The 17,617-nt window shown below is 46.0% G+C and overlaps 1 protein-coding gene and 1 non-coding gene across 2 annotated transcripts in view; both read left to right on the top strand.

Moving 5' to 3' along the window:
- The window catches only part of LOC134559991 (bifunctional heparan sulfate N-deacetylase/N-sulfotransferase 3), a 54,698-nt gene extending 40,269 nt beyond the window's left edge, over nt 1-14,429 (top strand). The window contains exons 7-14 of the mRNA XM_063415397.1: nt 860-1,042; nt 2,568-2,664; nt 3,529-3,652; nt 7,340-7,514; nt 7,856-8,026; nt 9,037-9,146; nt 9,604-9,706; nt 10,893-14,429. Coding sequence (XP_063271467.1) covers nt 860-1,042; nt 2,568-2,664; nt 3,529-3,652; nt 7,340-7,514; nt 7,856-8,026; nt 9,037-9,146; nt 9,604-9,706; nt 10,893-11,012 — 1,083 coding nt within the window. The 3' untranslated portion in view covers nt 11,013-14,429. The remainder of the gene's footprint in view (nt 1-859; nt 1,043-2,567; nt 2,665-3,528; nt 3,653-7,339; nt 7,515-7,855; nt 8,027-9,036; nt 9,147-9,603; nt 9,707-10,892) is intronic.
- A 2,088-nt stretch (nt 14,430-16,517) lies between these two features.
- On the top strand, nt 16,518-16,648 carry LOC134560032 (small nucleolar RNA SNORA24). The gene has a single exon (XR_010082663.1). It is a non-coding gene; the product is annotated as a small nucleolar RNA SNORA24 (small nucleolar RNA).
- Nucleotides 16,649-17,617: the final 969 nt, after the last annotated feature.

Genomic DNA, 17,617 nt, shown 5'->3' with positions numbered 1-17,617 from the left:
GGGCTGTGTGAGTGCTGTGCGGGCTCGCTGCTCCGGACAGACGGACTGCCGCTCCGGACAGACGGACTGCCGCTCCGGACAGACGGACTGCCGCTCCCGGGCTGTGTGAGTGCTGTGCGGGCTCGCTGCTCCGGACAGACGGACTGCCGCTCCCGGGCTGTGTGAGTGCTGTGCGGGCTCGCTGCTCCGGACAGACGGACTGCCGCTCCCGGGCTGTGTGAGTGCTGTGCGGGCTCGCTGCTCCGGACAGACGGACTGCCGCTCCCGGGCTGTGTGAGTGCTGTGCAGGGCTCGCTGCTCCGGACAGACGGACTGCCACTGCTCCGGACAGACGGACTGCCGCTGCCCGGGCTGTGTGAGTGCGGTGCGGGCTCGCTGCTCCGGACAGACGGACTGCCGCTCCCGGGCTGTGTGAGTGCTGTGCGGGCTCGCTGCTCCGGACAGACGGACTGCCGCTGCTCCGGACAGACGGACTGCCGCTGCTCCGGACAGACGGACTGCCGCTCCGGACAGACGGACTGCCGCTGCCCGGGCTGTGTGAGTGCGGTGTGGGCTCGCTGCTCCGGACAGACGGACTGCCGCTGCCCGGGCTGTGTGAGTGCGGTGCAGGCTCGCTGCTCCGGACAGACGGACTGCCGCTGCTCCGGAGCACGTGCAGACGGACTGCCGCTGCTCCGGACAGACGGACTGCCGCTGCCCGGGCGGTGTGAGTGCGGTGCGGGCTCGCTGCTCCGGACAGACGGACTGCCGTTGCCCGGGCTGTGTGAATGCGGTGCAGGCTCGCTGCTCCGGACTGCCGCTCCCGGGGCTGCGCTGCCATCTAGCGATGCGAGTGAGCTCTCCTCCTTGTCTCCCGCAGATCAGCATCTTCATGACCCACCTGTCCAACTACGGCAACGACCGCCTGGGCCTGTACACCTTCGTCAACCTGGCCAACTTCCTCCGCACCTGGACACACCTGAAGCTGCAGACCCTTCCCCCGGTCCAGCTGGCCCACAAGTATTTTGAGCTGTTCCCTGAGCAGAAGGACCCTCTCTGGCAGGTGAAGGCTGAGCAAGAGATCAGAAAAATACTGTCTCGGTGGTTTTTTATTAAATTCTTTGTTTCAGTTTCTTGTAGAGAAAAGCAGTTACGTTTTTAAGTTGGTTCCATAAAACAGCCAGCTGAAGCTTCAGGATGTGATTGTGTTCCCTGTCACTTGTAAAAGGCTGTGAGATTATTATGCTTTAAGATGTGCAATGAAAATTATCTTTAATTTCTTTTATTTGTAACTTTACTTGCCTTTAAAAATGTGAGGAAAGGCAAGCAAGTGCATGTTGTGTTATTTCTCTTCTCCTTTTGGAACTAGCAGGAATAAAGCATTTGACAGGTAGATTTATATGCACCTTCTAGTAGTTAAAGAAAGGAGTTTTTCTCCAAGTGTGGAAGGAGAAGAGGGCATCCAAGAAGAGAATAAAGAACATTAAGACCATGGATACCCTAATCAGTGGAAGTAGATGAGGTGGATCAGAAGTTTTTCACAGTAGGCTGGGAGCTGCCCAAGGAAGAAGTTTGCCAAGAAGCTGTAGATACCTGAGTTCTGACAGGGATAATATTAAACCCAAATAAAATCTTATTAAGGTGGCTTGATAGAAATACTCTAGGGAGCAAACTTCACTAAGTCAAACATAAAAATATATTTAAGCTTGCTTACTAAAGTGTTTTCCAGCCTTGGATATTGAATTGCCAAGTTAGGGTCTGAGATTGCAAATTTGTACTTAAATACGCGTCTTGAAATTCATGCTGGTTTTGAATAAAACATTGAACTAGAGGGGAAAATGTCAAGGATTTTGCATAATACTAAGAGAGAATCATTTTTTAAATGGAAATTACCCTGTAGCCAAATTACTTGAAAAATTATAATTACTTAGAAAAGACATTTTTAAGTTAGAGTCACTAAGGCATACTCTGTGTGGTGTATTTTGTCCATAATTGATGTGATTTTGAATACTCTGAAGCTATCTACTCCTAAGCCTCAAAGGGGTACGCTGAGATAATTCTCTTCATCTCAGTGCAGCATTGCCAAACAACAGTGTCAAAAATTGTTTGTGAGTAGCATTTCCAGAACAAATTTAAACTGATTCAAATGTGAAGCAGCAAAGATTCAAGATTCATATTGGGTACTGATTTGAATTGGAAGATCAGAATATGTATTTGTAAATAGAAAGCCTTAAATCATAATAAACCTACTCTTTTGGTTTTAAAATGCAGCATATATAGTGTGGTAGCTGTTACAGGAATGGGGCAACTGTATATGTGTAGGTTATATTTTTTCAACATCCTTCTCCTTAAAAAAAATTCCAGACACTTCAGACAGTCAGGTTCTGACCTGGTCACATTGGAAATGCCATTCTGAATCACTGGAATAGTTCTGGAATGCATCAGTTTTCAGTCATAAGGAAAAAGAATAATTTCTGATAAGAACATTTGTACGTGGGCGAAAAACAGGTCATTTATATATAGGAGTAATTTAAGAACATTTTCAGATGTGATTGCCAATGAATTCTGAGTTTCCTTCTCTGTTTTAGAACCCCTGTGATGACAAACGGCACAGAGATATCTGGTCTAAGGAAAAAACCTGTGATCGGTTACCAAAATTCTTGGTTGTAGGACCCCAGAAAACTGGTGAGAATTTCTTTTATTCCAACAAGATAGGCTGTGTGTAAGTTCAAATACATAAACCAGTTTATCACTGTTGGCTTTGGCTGCTGTGCAGAGATCTTGCTCATCCGACAGTGTTGTTTTATTTCCAGATACCGTGCAAATATAGCTAAATAATGTAAGTTACAACAGCAGTCAAGGGCACACTGAAAACGCAGGGTTCAGTGCGTGTCACTTTTAGGGGCCTTTGTGTCAGAGTGAGTGAACTTCGATAAACAGATGAACAAGATACACAAGCTCTTGTCAAAGTGGGAAAAGGACAGGACAGAGACATCCTTCAGATGGGTTGGATTCTGAATTGCAAGTTCTTGTCTTGTGTGTGTCTTGTTCATAGAATCTTGTTATTTCTTGGCTTTTTTTTTCCAAGTCAAGAAGTTCCTAATGGACAGTTGTAATTACAAGATTGCAGTGGTTTATAAAATGACTCAATGGTTATTTTTCTTTTCTGTAATCAGAAAATTGCATGTAAGCTTTCCTTCATCTTCACCAATCCCCAGTAGCTACTGAATGCAAGATTTTCAAATTATTTTTGTGACAGTCTCATATACGTAAATCATTATTTTTTAAAACACAGCTATTTTAAGTAGGAAAACCAGATTTCAACACTGGCACTCCAGTGTGTGTATTAATGATTTACAGTTCTTTAAATGTTCTGATTCTAAAAGCTCAGAAAGCACAGGATCTTAGGTGACAGAAATCAACATCCCCTCATGAAATGAAATGGAATAAAGCTGATTTAGCCCCATCTGCAACTATGATCCTCCCCAAAATGTGTGTGTGTGTGTGTGTAGTTTTATTTTAAATCTTGGATTTTTATCCTATTTCCAGGTACTACAGCCTTGTATTTGTTCCTGATCATGCATCCTTCCATCATTAGTAATTCCCCCAGCCCAAAAACCTTTGAGGAGGTACAGTTCTTTAATAGAAATAACTACCACAGGGGGATTGATTGGTAAGATGGGTTATTAGTATAAATATAAAAGTTTATATGTTGTGAACAGTAGAAAAATGATATTACTGTTGGTAATGGTAACTGTGCATATATAAAGTGAGATAAGAAATAACCTTGGTGTCCTTCTGAAATGAGAATGAAATGCAAGTGAATAATGATCTTACTGCAGAATATCTTAAATACACAAACTTTTGTGAGGCTTTCTTGTGACTATCCAGATACAAATAGGTGCAGAACAGTAACCAGATGTGTATTTCTCATTACATGTGCCTTTGAAAGTGGGACAGCAGTGGTTGTGAGTTGGATATATGGACACAAAAGCTGTGTTCCTGCTGGAAAGCTTATTTCTTTAGAGAAAAGGAAAGACTCTACCAGGAACAGGCACCTCTTCCTGGAAATAGGACACAGCAGCAGTAATAATGCAAGTAGGCAAGAAAGGGGGCAGGGCCAGCCTCTCCCAATGTTGTGTAAAGATCAGGTAATCAGGAGAAGGTGTCTGTGTGGGTGAGTGAGCGGTGCTGGACTGAGCCTGTGTCCCTGCTGCTGCGGTGGCTCCCTGGGGTCACTCCTGGGTCACGCCTGGGGTCACTCCTGGGGTCACTCCTGGGGTCACTCCTGGGGTCACGCCTGGGGTCACTCCTGGTGAGCTGCTCTGCCCAGGCGAGCACTGTAGAGCTGTGCAGCGGCAGTGGGACCTGCTGCAGTGCTGCAGAGCACCAGCGCAGGGTTACTGCCTTCCTGCCTCGTGTGTTTGTTTTGCCCCCGGTTAAAGGAGAGCACTTGCATTGCCTTTGCCTTAGCCTTGATCCCTGCCCTCGGCAGGGCGAGCGCTGCTCCGCTCTCAGCACACACAGATCCAACCTGCGCCTGTGCTGCGCTTCCTGCAGCTGCAACTGCTGCAGCACTGCCACGGGGAACGGGGGACACAGCCCTGCAGCCAGCGCAGAGGGGCTGCACAGGGAGGGACTGGACAGGGAAAAGGCTGCAGGAGTGAGGGACTGTCCTGGGAAATGGCTGCAGGAGTGAGGGACTGACCTGGGAAATGGCTGCAGTAGGGACTGACCTGGGAAAAGGCTGCAGGAGTGAGGGACTGACCTGGGAAATGGCTGCAGGAGTGAGGGACTGTCCTGGGAAATGGCTGCAGGAGTGAGGGACTGGCCTGGGAAAAGGCTGCAGGAGTGAGGGACTGACCTGGGAAAAGGCTGCAGGAGTGAGTGACCTGGGAAAAGGCTGCAGGAGTGAGGGACTGACCTGGGAAAAGGCTGCAGGAGTGAGGGACTGACCTGGGAAATGGCTGCAGGAATGAGGGACTGACCTGGGAAATGGCTGCAGGAGTGAGTGACCCGGGAAATGGCTGCAGGAGTGAGGGACTGACCTGGGAAATGGCTGCAGTAGGGACTGACCTGGGAAAAGGCTGCAGGAGTGAGGGACTGACCTGGGAAAAGGCTGCAGGAGTGAGGGACTGGCCTGGGAAATGGCTGCAGGAGGGAGTGGCTGTGGCACTGAGGAGGATGTGCAGGCGAGGCACAGCAGCTCCACGCTGATGGAGCAGCCAAAGCACAGCGAGCCCCTTGTTCCACAAAATCTGTGTTTTCATGTTGCTGGAAAGTTTCTGTGCTGCCTCTCTCGTGCTGCCTCTTCCCTGGGGTGCAGGTACGGTTTGGCTGCCCCCCAGGTCCGATGAGCTTCATCTCAGTGCCCAGAGCTCCCGTGGTCAGCCAGTCTAAGGCAGGCACATCCCTGTGACAGGCTCTCACCACAGCACCGCCTGTGCCCCACCACCCCTGCCAGGCCCCCACAGTCAGAGCCTCAGAACTCCGTCTTGCTGTAGTTGCCTAATTCTTAGATTTGCATTCTGTCTGCCAGACAGATCTCTCAGGCCACCTAGTCTGACAGTATCTTTCAGTGCTGGCTTGTAAGGGGCTTGCCACTTTGTAATTAGATACAAGGGCTCTCCTCATTAATCAATGCACTAATTGGCTAGGCTTCCTGCAAGAATCACAAATAGCAATCAGTTCAATCTGGTTTAGAGCTGTGGAGATAGGGCTTTATCCCTGAGCTGCATCTCAGTCTTTGTCCAAGCCTGGATTTAGAGCAGGGCCAGCTACAGAAGCAGAAGAGGGTTCTCATACCCTCAGAAGCTCAGCACTGCTCTTTTGGAGGCAGTGTAGATGTAAATTGTAGGCCTCCAATAGACGTGGCAGAATAGTAAGATGAGAACTGATCTTGCTGTTGTTGAAATGGAGAAGTCTGAACAGACCAGTCCTGCATTTCTTTATGCTTTGTTAACAGGTTTCTTGGACAAATTTCTCTAAAGCCTTCTCAGCTTTGCCCTTACTGAATTTGATAATTGTCTCATGAGTGAGGGACTGAGCAGGACTCCTGCAGTGTGTCCAGCAGAAATGTTGACCCTGAGCTTTGAAACCTTAGCCTGGTCCAATCTCTTTCCATTTTTCATTGATGGCACATCAGCCTCTACTTTTTCAAATTTCCCGTGTTACCTAAAGAATCAATTCACTTTTTTTTTGTCCAAAGTGCCACATTTGATATTAAAGGCTTGTAGTGCTCATTGCCTTGTATTTATCATTTTACTTCCAGGACTTCAGTACAGCAGCACAGTAACTCAGCACATGATCTAGAGAAGATTTGCCCCTAGTGCCTGTTTCCTCCAAAGCTGGCCTTCTCCTTTCCTGGAAAAGCATTCTGAGCCCACACAATCACACCAAGTCATTAGCTTCTAATAATTTCCTGAGTAAAAGTGGGTACAGCTTCATCAGATCAGCCCTAATACTTCTGGGAAGTAAAAGTCCATTGACTTCAGTGGTTACAGTTTCAAAGCCAACAAGAGCACCTCATTTGTATTGGAAGTGGCTCACTTGTATGAGCAGAACAAAGTCTGAGCACTGGAGGAAATCTCGGTCCTGAAGCATTGTCTGCAGAAGAGGCTGTTTAAATAACATTTATATTCTCAATACAGGTTAACTGAAAAGTCAGGAGGGACAAAATTTCCTGTTTATTGTTTTCCCCAGCAGTAACAAGAAGTGGTCTGAGGGCCAGGGATAGAGAAGTCCTTACATGACAAAGCAATTGCAGGAATTTAACTACAACTTCATAACAGATGAGGAAAGCTCACAAAAACCCCTAAAACAACTATAACCTAATTTTCCCTAAAAATGTGACTCACGGAAAAATAAGTGCATTCTGTCACTGCTCAGAAACACTTTACCTGATGAAGCTGTGGGGGGTTGTTTCAGTGCATCTAACCCATACAAACAGCCTCTTACTCTTCTCAGTGAAAGCAATTCTGATGCTAAGTAACTTTATCTTACAATATTGCACTTCACTTGGTATCAGCAAAGGCCAGATTTGGAAAACTCAATTTCTACTTTAGCCTTCAACAGTTTGTTCTGACTGAAAAGTGAGAACTTGCAAATTTTAAAATATATAAATACTGGAACATTTTTATCCAGTTAAAAAAAATAGCTGCAATGTCTAGTTACATGTATTGAGAAGCAGCTAGTACCAAGTAAAATATGATCAAAGAGACAATGTAAACTTTGGTTTGCTTACTTTTTTTTGCAATTAGGTTTTATTTTAATTGAGTAGTCTAGAATAAAGTACGCTTAACAGATTTATCAGCCTTTGTGTGATTTTTAAGTAGTTCTGAGGATGATGTTGCTTTCCCAGGTACATGGATTTCTTTCCCACTCCTTCTAATGTCACCACTGACTTCCTCTTTGAGAAAAGTGCCAACTATTTCCATTCTGAGGAAGCTCCCAGGAGAGCTGCTTCCCTCATCCCCAAGGCCAAGATCATCACCATCCTCATCGACCCGTCCGACCGCGCCTACTCCTGGTACCAGGTACGCCCCTGGGAGAACGGGGGCTGGCACCAGGGTGTCCTCTCAGGACACAGCCCTGCAGTGACCAGCTGTGAGCACCCCTGGGCTGAGGAAGCTGTCGTGTTAAGGGTTAAAATACCAGTAACCACCTCTCAAGTCATCTGTAGTGCAAGCATGTAAAAATAATTACTTAATTAATTTATGTAATCAGCACATACAGAAATTAGTATAGACACAGTTACCTAGTTCATGCTCAAAATGCAGGATAGGAGAAGAAATTTTTGTTAGTAAGAGAACCAGTTTTGCCTAGTTTCCCCAGCTTTTGTGTCTGAAAGGTTCCGGCAATGTCACTTCTTTTACAGCATCAGCGATCCCACGAAGACCCCGCAGCGCTGAAATTCAGCTTCTATCAGGTGATCACAGCTGGCCCTCGGGCCCCCTCTGAGCTCAGAGCTCTGCAGAAGAGATGCCTGGCACCTGGATGGTATGCCACCCACATTGAAAGATGGCTCGCTTACTTCCCACCTTACCAGGTGAGCAATGGTCTGGACGTCCTCATCCTATATATGCGTGTGTGTCTGTGTGTGTGTGTGTGTGTGTACTTCCTAGAGCTTTGCCTCTGCAGAAGTCTTGCTGCTGACTTCCGATGTCGGGGCTGTCCTACAGATCGATTCCCTCCCTCTGGCCCCGTGCAGGGTCCAGCCTCAGGGGTGCCCATCCTAAGCCCCGAGTATCGTGTGGTAGCAGCAGCCGGGCAGACGGTACCACATGATCGCCGTATCCTGGAGATTTATTCCTGGAATGGGATGTGGTGGCACTGGCAGCGTGTCTGGCACTGCTCCCCACCCAGCAGTCAGAGGGAGGTTGGCTGCAGTCCCAGCCTTCTGTTTATCCAGGACTCTTGTAGCTGAGACAAGCTGGCTGGAGTCTGCACCTCCTGTTTTCCCGCAGTGTGCCAGGGAAGCGCTGATGCTCTAGCTGTTGTTATCCCCACACACTCCCTTTGCAGCCAGCCTTGTGTATCTCTTCACGAGACACACAGTGCTGTAATGTCCTGACTCTCAGATGAAATTTCCTCATTATGTTTTCATTAGCTTTTCCCCACAAGTACCCCATGAATATTGAATAATATGCATTGTCATGCAGACTCTGGCCAGATTTTATGTCCCACAGTGATAGTGAAGAATCAGCCCTGATGGCCTTATGTTTTATCTGGAAAAGTAGTAGCCGTTCATATAATTTTTTCTTGGCTGGGCCAGTCTCTCAATTTCCTGACAGTATTTCACATCTTTCTAGATCCTTCACTGCTATTGCTCTGTTGCCACAACAGCTTCCAATGCAATACCATTTAAGATTTAATTAAGATGCTATTTACCCTGCTCCCGGGTCATTAATGATGATGACAATTAAGACTGGGCCCATGGTTGTTTGCTGGGGCAGTATTCTCCATATGATGAAGGAGTTTGACAGGGGTGGAAGTTTCAGTTGCAAGCCTGAAAAAATGAATTCCAAATTCAACCTCCATTTATTTTCTCTGTTGTAGTTGCTCATTATTGATGGACAGCAGCTGAGAACAGACCCATCTACTGTGATGGATGAAGTGCAGAAGTTTCTGGGAGTCTCTCCTCATTATAATTACTCTGAAGCCCTAACGTGAGTTAATGTGTTCATCATTTTCACATGTTCCTACATTCCTAACATCCCAGCTAGTCTGTAAGTCAGCTCATTGCAGAATAAAGCCCTTCATAGTTCTTTGAGCTGTTGGTAGGGTGAATTGTTCAGGTCACAATCCAGGGTTAAATTTTGTGTGAATCATTCACTGAGCCACCGGGCTGTTACAGAACTACAGCTCTGACAGACAAAGTGCTGCTTTGTGAGAATTGCATATGAATTTTCAATGGATCAAAACAAAGTTTACTTCCACAAGTGGAACATGGAACGCTGCTTATGCAGAAACAGAAAGCAAATAGAATTAATATCTCGTTATTTTTGGCATTAGCTGAAAACCAGGTTCAGTTACCTCAGTCAGGAGTGTAGCATCCACTCCTTTGGATTGTGACTCCTAGGTTTGGTTACACACAAATTTTATACCGCACAATGTTTGTTTCAGGTTTGATTCACATAAAGGATTCTGGTGTCAGCTCTTGGAAGAAGGAAAAACCAAGTGTCTTGGAAAGAGCAAAGGCAGAAAATACCCTCCTATGGATGCTGAGGTAAACTGTGACGTTCCCTGGCATTGTACAGGGCTTCATTTGGCACATTCCCATGGCTGGGACATGACACCAGCAAAATCAGGAGAAGGGACAGAAGACAAAATTAAGCAGGTGCTAATTACTTGCCTACCTTTCCCTACAAAGGAAATGTGTAAGGTGGCTCTGGGCTCCACAGATGTGCAGTTCTTTATTTCAAACATGAAAATTAAGTCATTAAAAAACAACAGCAACAAAATCCCCTCACGAAATCTAAAACTTGGAGCCCCTTAGAAAGCTAAACGTGCTGCTCCTCAAGTCCTGCCCCTTTACCTCCTGGAGCTCTGCAGCAGAAGTTCCAGAGCACAGGTCTCTCCTCAGTCACGATCAGATAGGTGCATTTGTGTGGTCCCTGAGACCAGTTCCTGTGACAGGTAATGCAGGCACTCCTGTAATCCAGTCTGAAGAGAGGTTCGGTTCTGTTTGATGAATTTTAGAAATACCTTCCCCAAACAAGTGCTCAAATGGGGAAGTTTCAGTCAGCTCAAACGCTGCAGCCTGTACCCAAGGGCACTTCAGTCTCCTGTTCTAGCTGGAGCTTCCATGTTGATTCTGTCTTGCATTGCCATTTCATTTAGCCTGCCTCAAGTGCAAATAAAAGCTTACAGTTTGAACAGCAGTAAGAATTAATGTACCAGGTAAGCTTGGACTTTTTCTCACAGTACTTAAATTATAAATAACTTCACATCAGTAGAGTCATACTGATACAAAACCATTGGGTGAGAAGGATTTTGGGTAGAGATAAGACAAGACTGTGTGCAAACTTTTGTCTTCTTCAACTCTAAATACTTCTGAAAATGGGGGTTGCTAACTGATACAAATCTATATACAAATATCTTTTAGGAGTTGTTATTTCAATCACACTGCAATAAAAGAATCTCCCATCACCTTCAGGGTGATTCTAAATGTACAAGACTAAGAGTAGAATCAAATTTTGCTTTGACTTTGGTGTTCATTTTGGACAACCTGTTTCCCTTGAAACTACCTTTCAGGGTTTAGGTCCTTGCATCCAGTAGATAGCATAAAACAATATAAATTGCAAAGGAAGTAAAGTTTTCACACAGGTCAAACCAACTTTGAAACCTCAAATTCACAGCAACTGCAGTACAGCCTTTTATTAAATAAAAACCTCTCCTTTTGTATCCATCAGTGCAGGGCCTTTCTGTCGAGCTACTACAGAGATCACAACGTGGAACTATCAAAACTCCTCCACAAACTGGGACAACCCTTGCCATCGTGGCTGAGACAGGAGTTGCAGAAAGTGAGATAGCATTGGAAAAAAGCTTTTTGAAATCTCCTTCCACACTTCAGTCGAAATACCTGAACTTTCCAGCAGCTACCAGAAGGTCTTGTAAGATATACCTCTTCAAAAAAGTGTAAAGGATAGAAATTATTTCCATATGCTGGCATGTGGATTGTAAAAATACGTGTGTTCCTTAGAGCTCTGGTGGGCCAAACCTTTCTCATGAACATTTCTGGGCCTGTGGACTTGTGGACTAGTGTGCACATATGTGGAAGTTATTTACAACTGGTATAAGCGTCAGAGATACATGACCTGTCCAATTTCACGGTAAATATTCACCTTTTTATACATCACTTCTTATTGTGTCCCATGTAGGTTTTGTAGCCCTTTGTTGTTGGACCACTGGCAGTTTTTCTTAGGATTTGATGATTGTGTTGCATAGGATAACTTAATGAAGCCCCAAATGCCCAGAGTACTTGTGCCTTTGGGATGAGAGTGCCCAGAGCCTGTGCAGACGGGGGAGCAGTACAGTCACATGTATCATTTAGCTGGGCATGGCAGCAAATGCACCCAGCAACATCTGCAGCCCACAGTGGAGAAAGAAAACCACAAACAAGGCAGACAGAGCCTGTGATGGTAGCCAGCAACAACAAACCCCTGCAGTGTGGGGAGGGCCTTTGTCCGTACTTGGTGTGTCTGATTTTGTACTGACTGAGGTGGGAATTATCTGAGCAGAAATTTGGATATGTGAAGCTGCAGTATTAGACTTGAACAATTGTGACCCCAGCTTAAGGAAGAGGCTTTCACTCCTGGCTCTGTGAGCAGCCAGGTCTGAACACTGCACTCTGGGTTTACATTGCTGAGTCAGGAGCGACTCCACTGAAATGCGTGAAAAATTCCTAAAAAGCAGAAACAGATCCTTACTTCTATTGCCTTCATTTGCACCACTATTTTTTCCTTATTTGCCTCTAACCCATGCTTTTTCCCCCTCAACCTCATCAGAACTGTAGCATCTTTCTGCAACCTTCAGATGACACCAGCTGCAAAAATCACCAGATTTCCGGATGAAAATACCATTAGGGTTTCCAGACACATTAAACATGTTTAATAATATTAAAAATTAGGAATAAGCTTTAGAGGGGACAAATACAAACACGGTGTGTAGTCATGGTAGAAAATGAGACTTGAATCACGGGAGAACACAAATGTCTGCCCTTGCAGGCAGATGTCTCTGTGACAGTGCTCAGCAATGCATCTCTCAGTGCATCACTTCAGACGCAGATGAGGTCTAGCAGTAGTGCTTAGAAGCTGAGGAGGATCATTGGAAGCTTCAGCTGAGTGTGGCCTCACTGCTCCCCACTGAACTTTGGCTCTGAGGGCTGCTAAAGGCATGAGGGGTCAGTGGGAACAAAGAACTACAGCATTAATGCCAGGCTTTGTACAGGAGCTGTGTAAGGCTTTCATCATTTGGTTCAGGGTGAACACTTAGGAACATGCATCAGATGGTGGAAAAACTTCCTGTGTCTCAGTGCTGGTTTACGACATTAATGTAATCATGCAATTTAACTTGCAAGGTAATGGAATGGAAACCAGTCTGTTATTCCCTAAACAGAGAACAGCTGTTGAGATCATTACCGTACCTCTAACTGGTAATCTTTATTATTTATTGATTTTGTCTATGTAATACGTGGTTTTGATAGGCCTGTAAAGAAAAAAAGTCTAGACAAATTTGCTGTATATAACGATGTTCTTTACACAGCAAAGTTTTGCTAAGGGAACATGCATGATTAAGGAGGAGGGCCTACTAGAGTAGGCATTTCTTAAGATGAACATTTCTATCATTTATCATTTCACTTTAAATATTCAGTCATGTGGATTTGTCTCAAAAGCTGACTTGTCTTAAAGTACTTCCTATTTGATAAAAGAAACATTCTGGATTCTGAACATCTGTAAAAGCAAATACTCTGCATGCCACGGACAGCTCGTGCATCCTGCAAGCATCCATATAGATTTGTTACAGCTAAATTGAATAACTGGAGAAAATACCTGGGGTTTTCATCCTGTCATGATTGATTTTGCTCTCGATACAACCTGGTGTAACATCACTCAAATGTTCTAAAAATGCAGGGATTGCACAAAGCTCCTGTTGCGCATTGCTGCCTCAGTTACTCCATGTTCTTCAGTGAAACAGCGTTATAAAATAAAGGAAAATGGGGAAAACCTTGGGCACTGTCAAGGGCCTGATGTTTTCAGGGTGAGAACACAGACTGAGTGCCTCCTACATGCGGTAGGAATGGCCTCCAGCCACATTCCTCGTTCACTCTTTGTTTTAAAGAATCCCCTCTCTGTCTTCTTGCCCTGGGAAAGCAAGGCCCTGACACACTGAGAACGAGTGGGCAGTCAGGGACAGAGTGTGACATGGGGCACACTGTCCCCTGGGGCATTTTGCAGCCCGTCTGTGGTCACCAGGAGGCACTGGGACAATAAATCCTCCACATGCACAGCCTTGGCCTTGGCTGGATTATTAGTAGCTTGTACAGGATGGTAGGAAGGCCTGGGGGGTTTATCCCAGAACTGTGCTATTGAGATGCATTCTTACATTTAACAGGAGCCTTTCCTAAGCCCTTTGAGCATGCAGCCCCCTGGTGAAGGAGGAGGCTGAGCACAGCCGTGCAGCACAGCTGGGTGCAGCCAGGGCGTGCACACGAGTACAGCTGAGTGCCAGGGCAGAGCACACCAGATACCTGACCACGTGTGACGACCCCTGCTCACACTCACCTGCAACCAGTGTTTGGTTTCCAGAAGTACACTGTCAGTATTAACACTCTTAGAAGCCCAGATTTGTTACAACACTTGTGTTTGCTCGTCCAAGTCAGGTGTTTCGTTGTGGCTGGTGACACAGCCGTGGTTTCTCCTGCCCTGGTGGGTAACTGCCCGGCCACTGCTTTACCAGCTGTGGGATTGGGTGAGTTTCATCTTATTTGCATTTGCATTTGTGGTTCTGAGATTTGCTTTCTGCAGACATCAGGGCCATTGGAAAACAACGTGTGGTTCTGAGCAGATACTCACCATTTGGGGGTGGAAACACAGAGCCTGATCTGAAATCACTTAATTATTGGAGCTGACGTTCCTGAGAATACTGTGACATTTTCCCAGTTCTACTTGTGCAGAAAGAATGAGTTTGAATGATTTGCAGACTGTCTTGTACAGAATATCCTTTTTCATTGCTTAAAAATGTGAAACTTCCTCAGGAAGAAATTAAATAGATATTTCAATGTTTATAGATGTAATACTCTTGTCATTCACATTGAATGAAAATTGCTGGAAACATTTTTCTCAGAGTTTTTTTTAAATAAAAAATAGATATTATTCTGATAGTGGCATGGTATTTGAAGTGCAACAATAAACTCTGATAAGAAAATGTAGTGCTGTGTGGAAGTAACTTTTGTGTTCACAGAAGCTGTCCTTTTGCAGGTTGGTTAGCAGCTCTTGCAGCTTGATGCCGAGCTACAGCACAATCCAGCAGCACAGGAGCAGCACGAAATGTTTTCAGAAATGAAAAATACTGCTTACTCTTGCTGTGAGTGAATATTGCTGCTTTATGCAGCTGCTTGTTTTAGTGCTTTTGCTTCCTGCTTACTTTTTATTTCTTGTGCCAGCACTTGCTAATGTGCTGGAGAAACATCTACGGAGTTTGCCATTTTTAAGATAACAAGGAAAATGTATTCAAATCATTTGCCTTGGGGATTCAGTAGTTGTGCCAATGCATCAGCCTACACAGACTTGAGAAAAGCTTTCTTTGGAGAAACCTCTAAAGATGGTATGAATGTCCAAAGCAAGATCCACTGTTATCAACATATTCAGAACAGCATACAGAATCGTACTTATCTAGCTGGGCGAAAGCTGCTTAGGAGTGTGGGAGATAGGAAACCTTCATTAACAAAACATTGCATTCATTACAGAGAAGTGATGCAACTTCAAATTAAGAAGTCTAAGCTTCTTGTTGTATAATACCCATCTCTGTCATCTCTTAAAAAACAGTAAAGTAGTAACAGGTAGTAAGAAAAGGGGAAGATCCTTGCTACAAATAATAATGGCTTCTTGCCCTCTGTCCTTGATATATCTACTTTCATACAATGTTTCTTTTCAGTTTTTCTAGTCCACGAATTCCTAGAGCTCAAAGGCAAAAGGCACTTTTATCTTGTTTCTCCGGGCAACATGGATGTACAAAGCACAACAGTCAGCAAAGGGCAAATCCCAGGAGCCAGGAGAGCGATCGGTGGCTGAAACCAAGGCCAGGGAAAGCTGAGAGGAGGAGGAATTCAGACCAGGGAAAGGAGATCATCGAAAAACAGACGATGAGCTTGAGGCTTCCCTGGCCTGAGGATGACTAACAACAGCTCAGTAAGCTGCTGTGGTCTGACAGTTACGGTACTAAGGGGACATTTAGCCTTGACATTAGGAAGCATTTCTTCATGGGAAGGTGTTCAGTCGCTGAACAGGCTTCCTGGAGACGTGGTTGATGCTGCAGGCCTGTCAGTGTGTAAAAATCATCTGGAAAATGCCGGTAACAACAGGCTTTAACTTCTGGCCGGCCCTGAGGTGGTTGGGCGTTGGGACTGATGATCCTTGGAGGTGCCTCCCAACGGGAATGTTCTGTTCTGTTCTGTCCTAACTCCAAGTTAAGGTGGGGACATTCGCCCAGCGTGCAGTTACCTACCTGGACTGGAGAGGGAAAATAACCCGTGTTCACACCTTGAGGGATGAGTTCACTTTTCTAGCACATCGTTCGCGACATCTGATTTTTATTTTAATCCATGGTTTTCAATTAATGAACAGTATTACTGTAGTATTTAAGGCCTGTCTTACTACTGGACCAAGCATACACACACGTGTATCTACACAGACAAAGCAGCATCGCTGTCTCAATCAGCTGAAGGTCTCCGCTGTGTTTTGGAGAACGCCTAGAGCCGTTTCCCCTCGGGGATGCTGCTGCTCGGTATCCTCGGAAGGCGCGGGAGTCGAGAGAGGCCAGCGACGGATCCCGGATCCCGTCCGCGCCTTCCCCTTGCGGCCGAGCTCAGTGCGCCTGCGCGCCGCGGCCCCGCCCAGCGCCCGCGGCCCCGCCCCCAGGCCGGGGTCCGGGCAGCGCGCAGTTCCCGCCGCCGGCGCGTGAGGCCGGCTCGTGTGCAGAGGGCCTGCGCGTGGGGGGGCGCGTGAGGCCGTTACCGCTGAGGGGGGCGCGCGGCGGGGCCGTTACCGCTGAGGGGGCGCGTGAGGCGGGAGCGGTGAGGGTGAGGGTGAGGGTGAAGCGGCAGTGTCGGCGGCCGTGCTCGCGGATCAGGCGCTGCCTTCTCCACGGCGGCAGAGGAGCGGAGCGTTACGGACAGAAGGTAGGCTCCATGAAGGGGTGCGCTGCGTGGCACAGAACACGGGTGGGAGCCGGGCACCGGCCGCGGGACGGGCCCCACGTGAGGCAGGGGAGAGGAAGGGAAAATGGCGGCGCCACGTGGCGGGGGTGCGGAAGCAGAGATCCATGACTCCATGGGAGCTGCCGCCTGTGGCTGACTCCCTTCCTAGGCATGGAAGAGCAGGGTCTTGCTAATTGGCAAAACTTTTACCCTCTTGTGGGTATGAGTCGTTGACTGTGGCAAGTAACAAGCCGAATCTGCTGTGGGGTTACCCGTCTCCCCATTTTGGGGTGTTTTTTTGTTGATTTGTTTTTCACGTTTCTCCCCTTTTTTTCTCTCCCCAGTAAGCTATTACAGCCCAGTTTTTAAACTTTAAATCCTTTTATTCCACAGGACTGCAGAAGCTAAAAGTACGGAGATGTAGTTGTTGAAGGTCCTCTTCCTAAAAAGTGTGTGTCTGGCTGTGCCTAATCTCTTCAGAGGTGAGATTTGGGGCAGGAGTAATAGCGATTTGATAATTTATGTTAAGCGATTACTTTACTGTGACTTGTCCTTTGAAATTAAGGTATCGGCCTGGGCCTGGTGTTTTATTTTAAGGCATGTTTAATTTTTATGTGTTTTTGGGACAGAAAAATATAATCAAGTGCATTAATGTAACCAGGAGGAATTGGGTTTGGATGTAGAGACAGTAGAAAACATAATCCACTATTCCTAGCATGAGAAACACATTGCCAGTACTTTGCCTGCCAAACTAAAAGCATCTGAATGCACAGATTTCTCGGGGATATCCTGTTCGGGGGGAGTTCTTTTTCAATGAGCATGTGAATACTAAGAGAAACTTACAGCTGCAGGAGCGAGGGAGATTGGAGGTTAATACCAACAGCTTTGTTTCAGAGCAGCTTTACAACTCTTGGGAGAGCATCCTACTGTTTTAGTGATGATTGGTGTCTTGTCTGTGTTTCCAGTAGCAATATTAAACTGCCTCAAACTTGTTTTTACAGGGGAAAAGCCCTCTTGAAAGAAGATGGGGCTAAATTCCACCTGTGAATTCTAGGAGTAGCTGTGACTAAATCTGTTAGTTTTCACTTAGGGCAGGGTGGGTGTGTTTAATTGTCTGGAGTTGATGTCTTTTTGGAACAGTAATATTTCTGGTTGTCAAGCAGAGCTAGCAGAAGCTAATTTTAGGCTAGGTCTTAACCTTGACTTTTAAACAAAGTTAAA

This window comes from Prinia subflava, chromosome 18 (assembly GCF_021018805.1).
Source record: "Prinia subflava isolate CZ2003 ecotype Zambia chromosome 18, Cam_Psub_1.2, whole genome shotgun sequence".
Lineage (NCBI taxonomy): Eukaryota > Metazoa > Chordata > Aves > Passeriformes > Cisticolidae > Prinia > Prinia subflava.
Note: the sequence above shows the minus strand (reverse complement) of the source record. Positions and strands in the feature narration are given on the sequence as shown.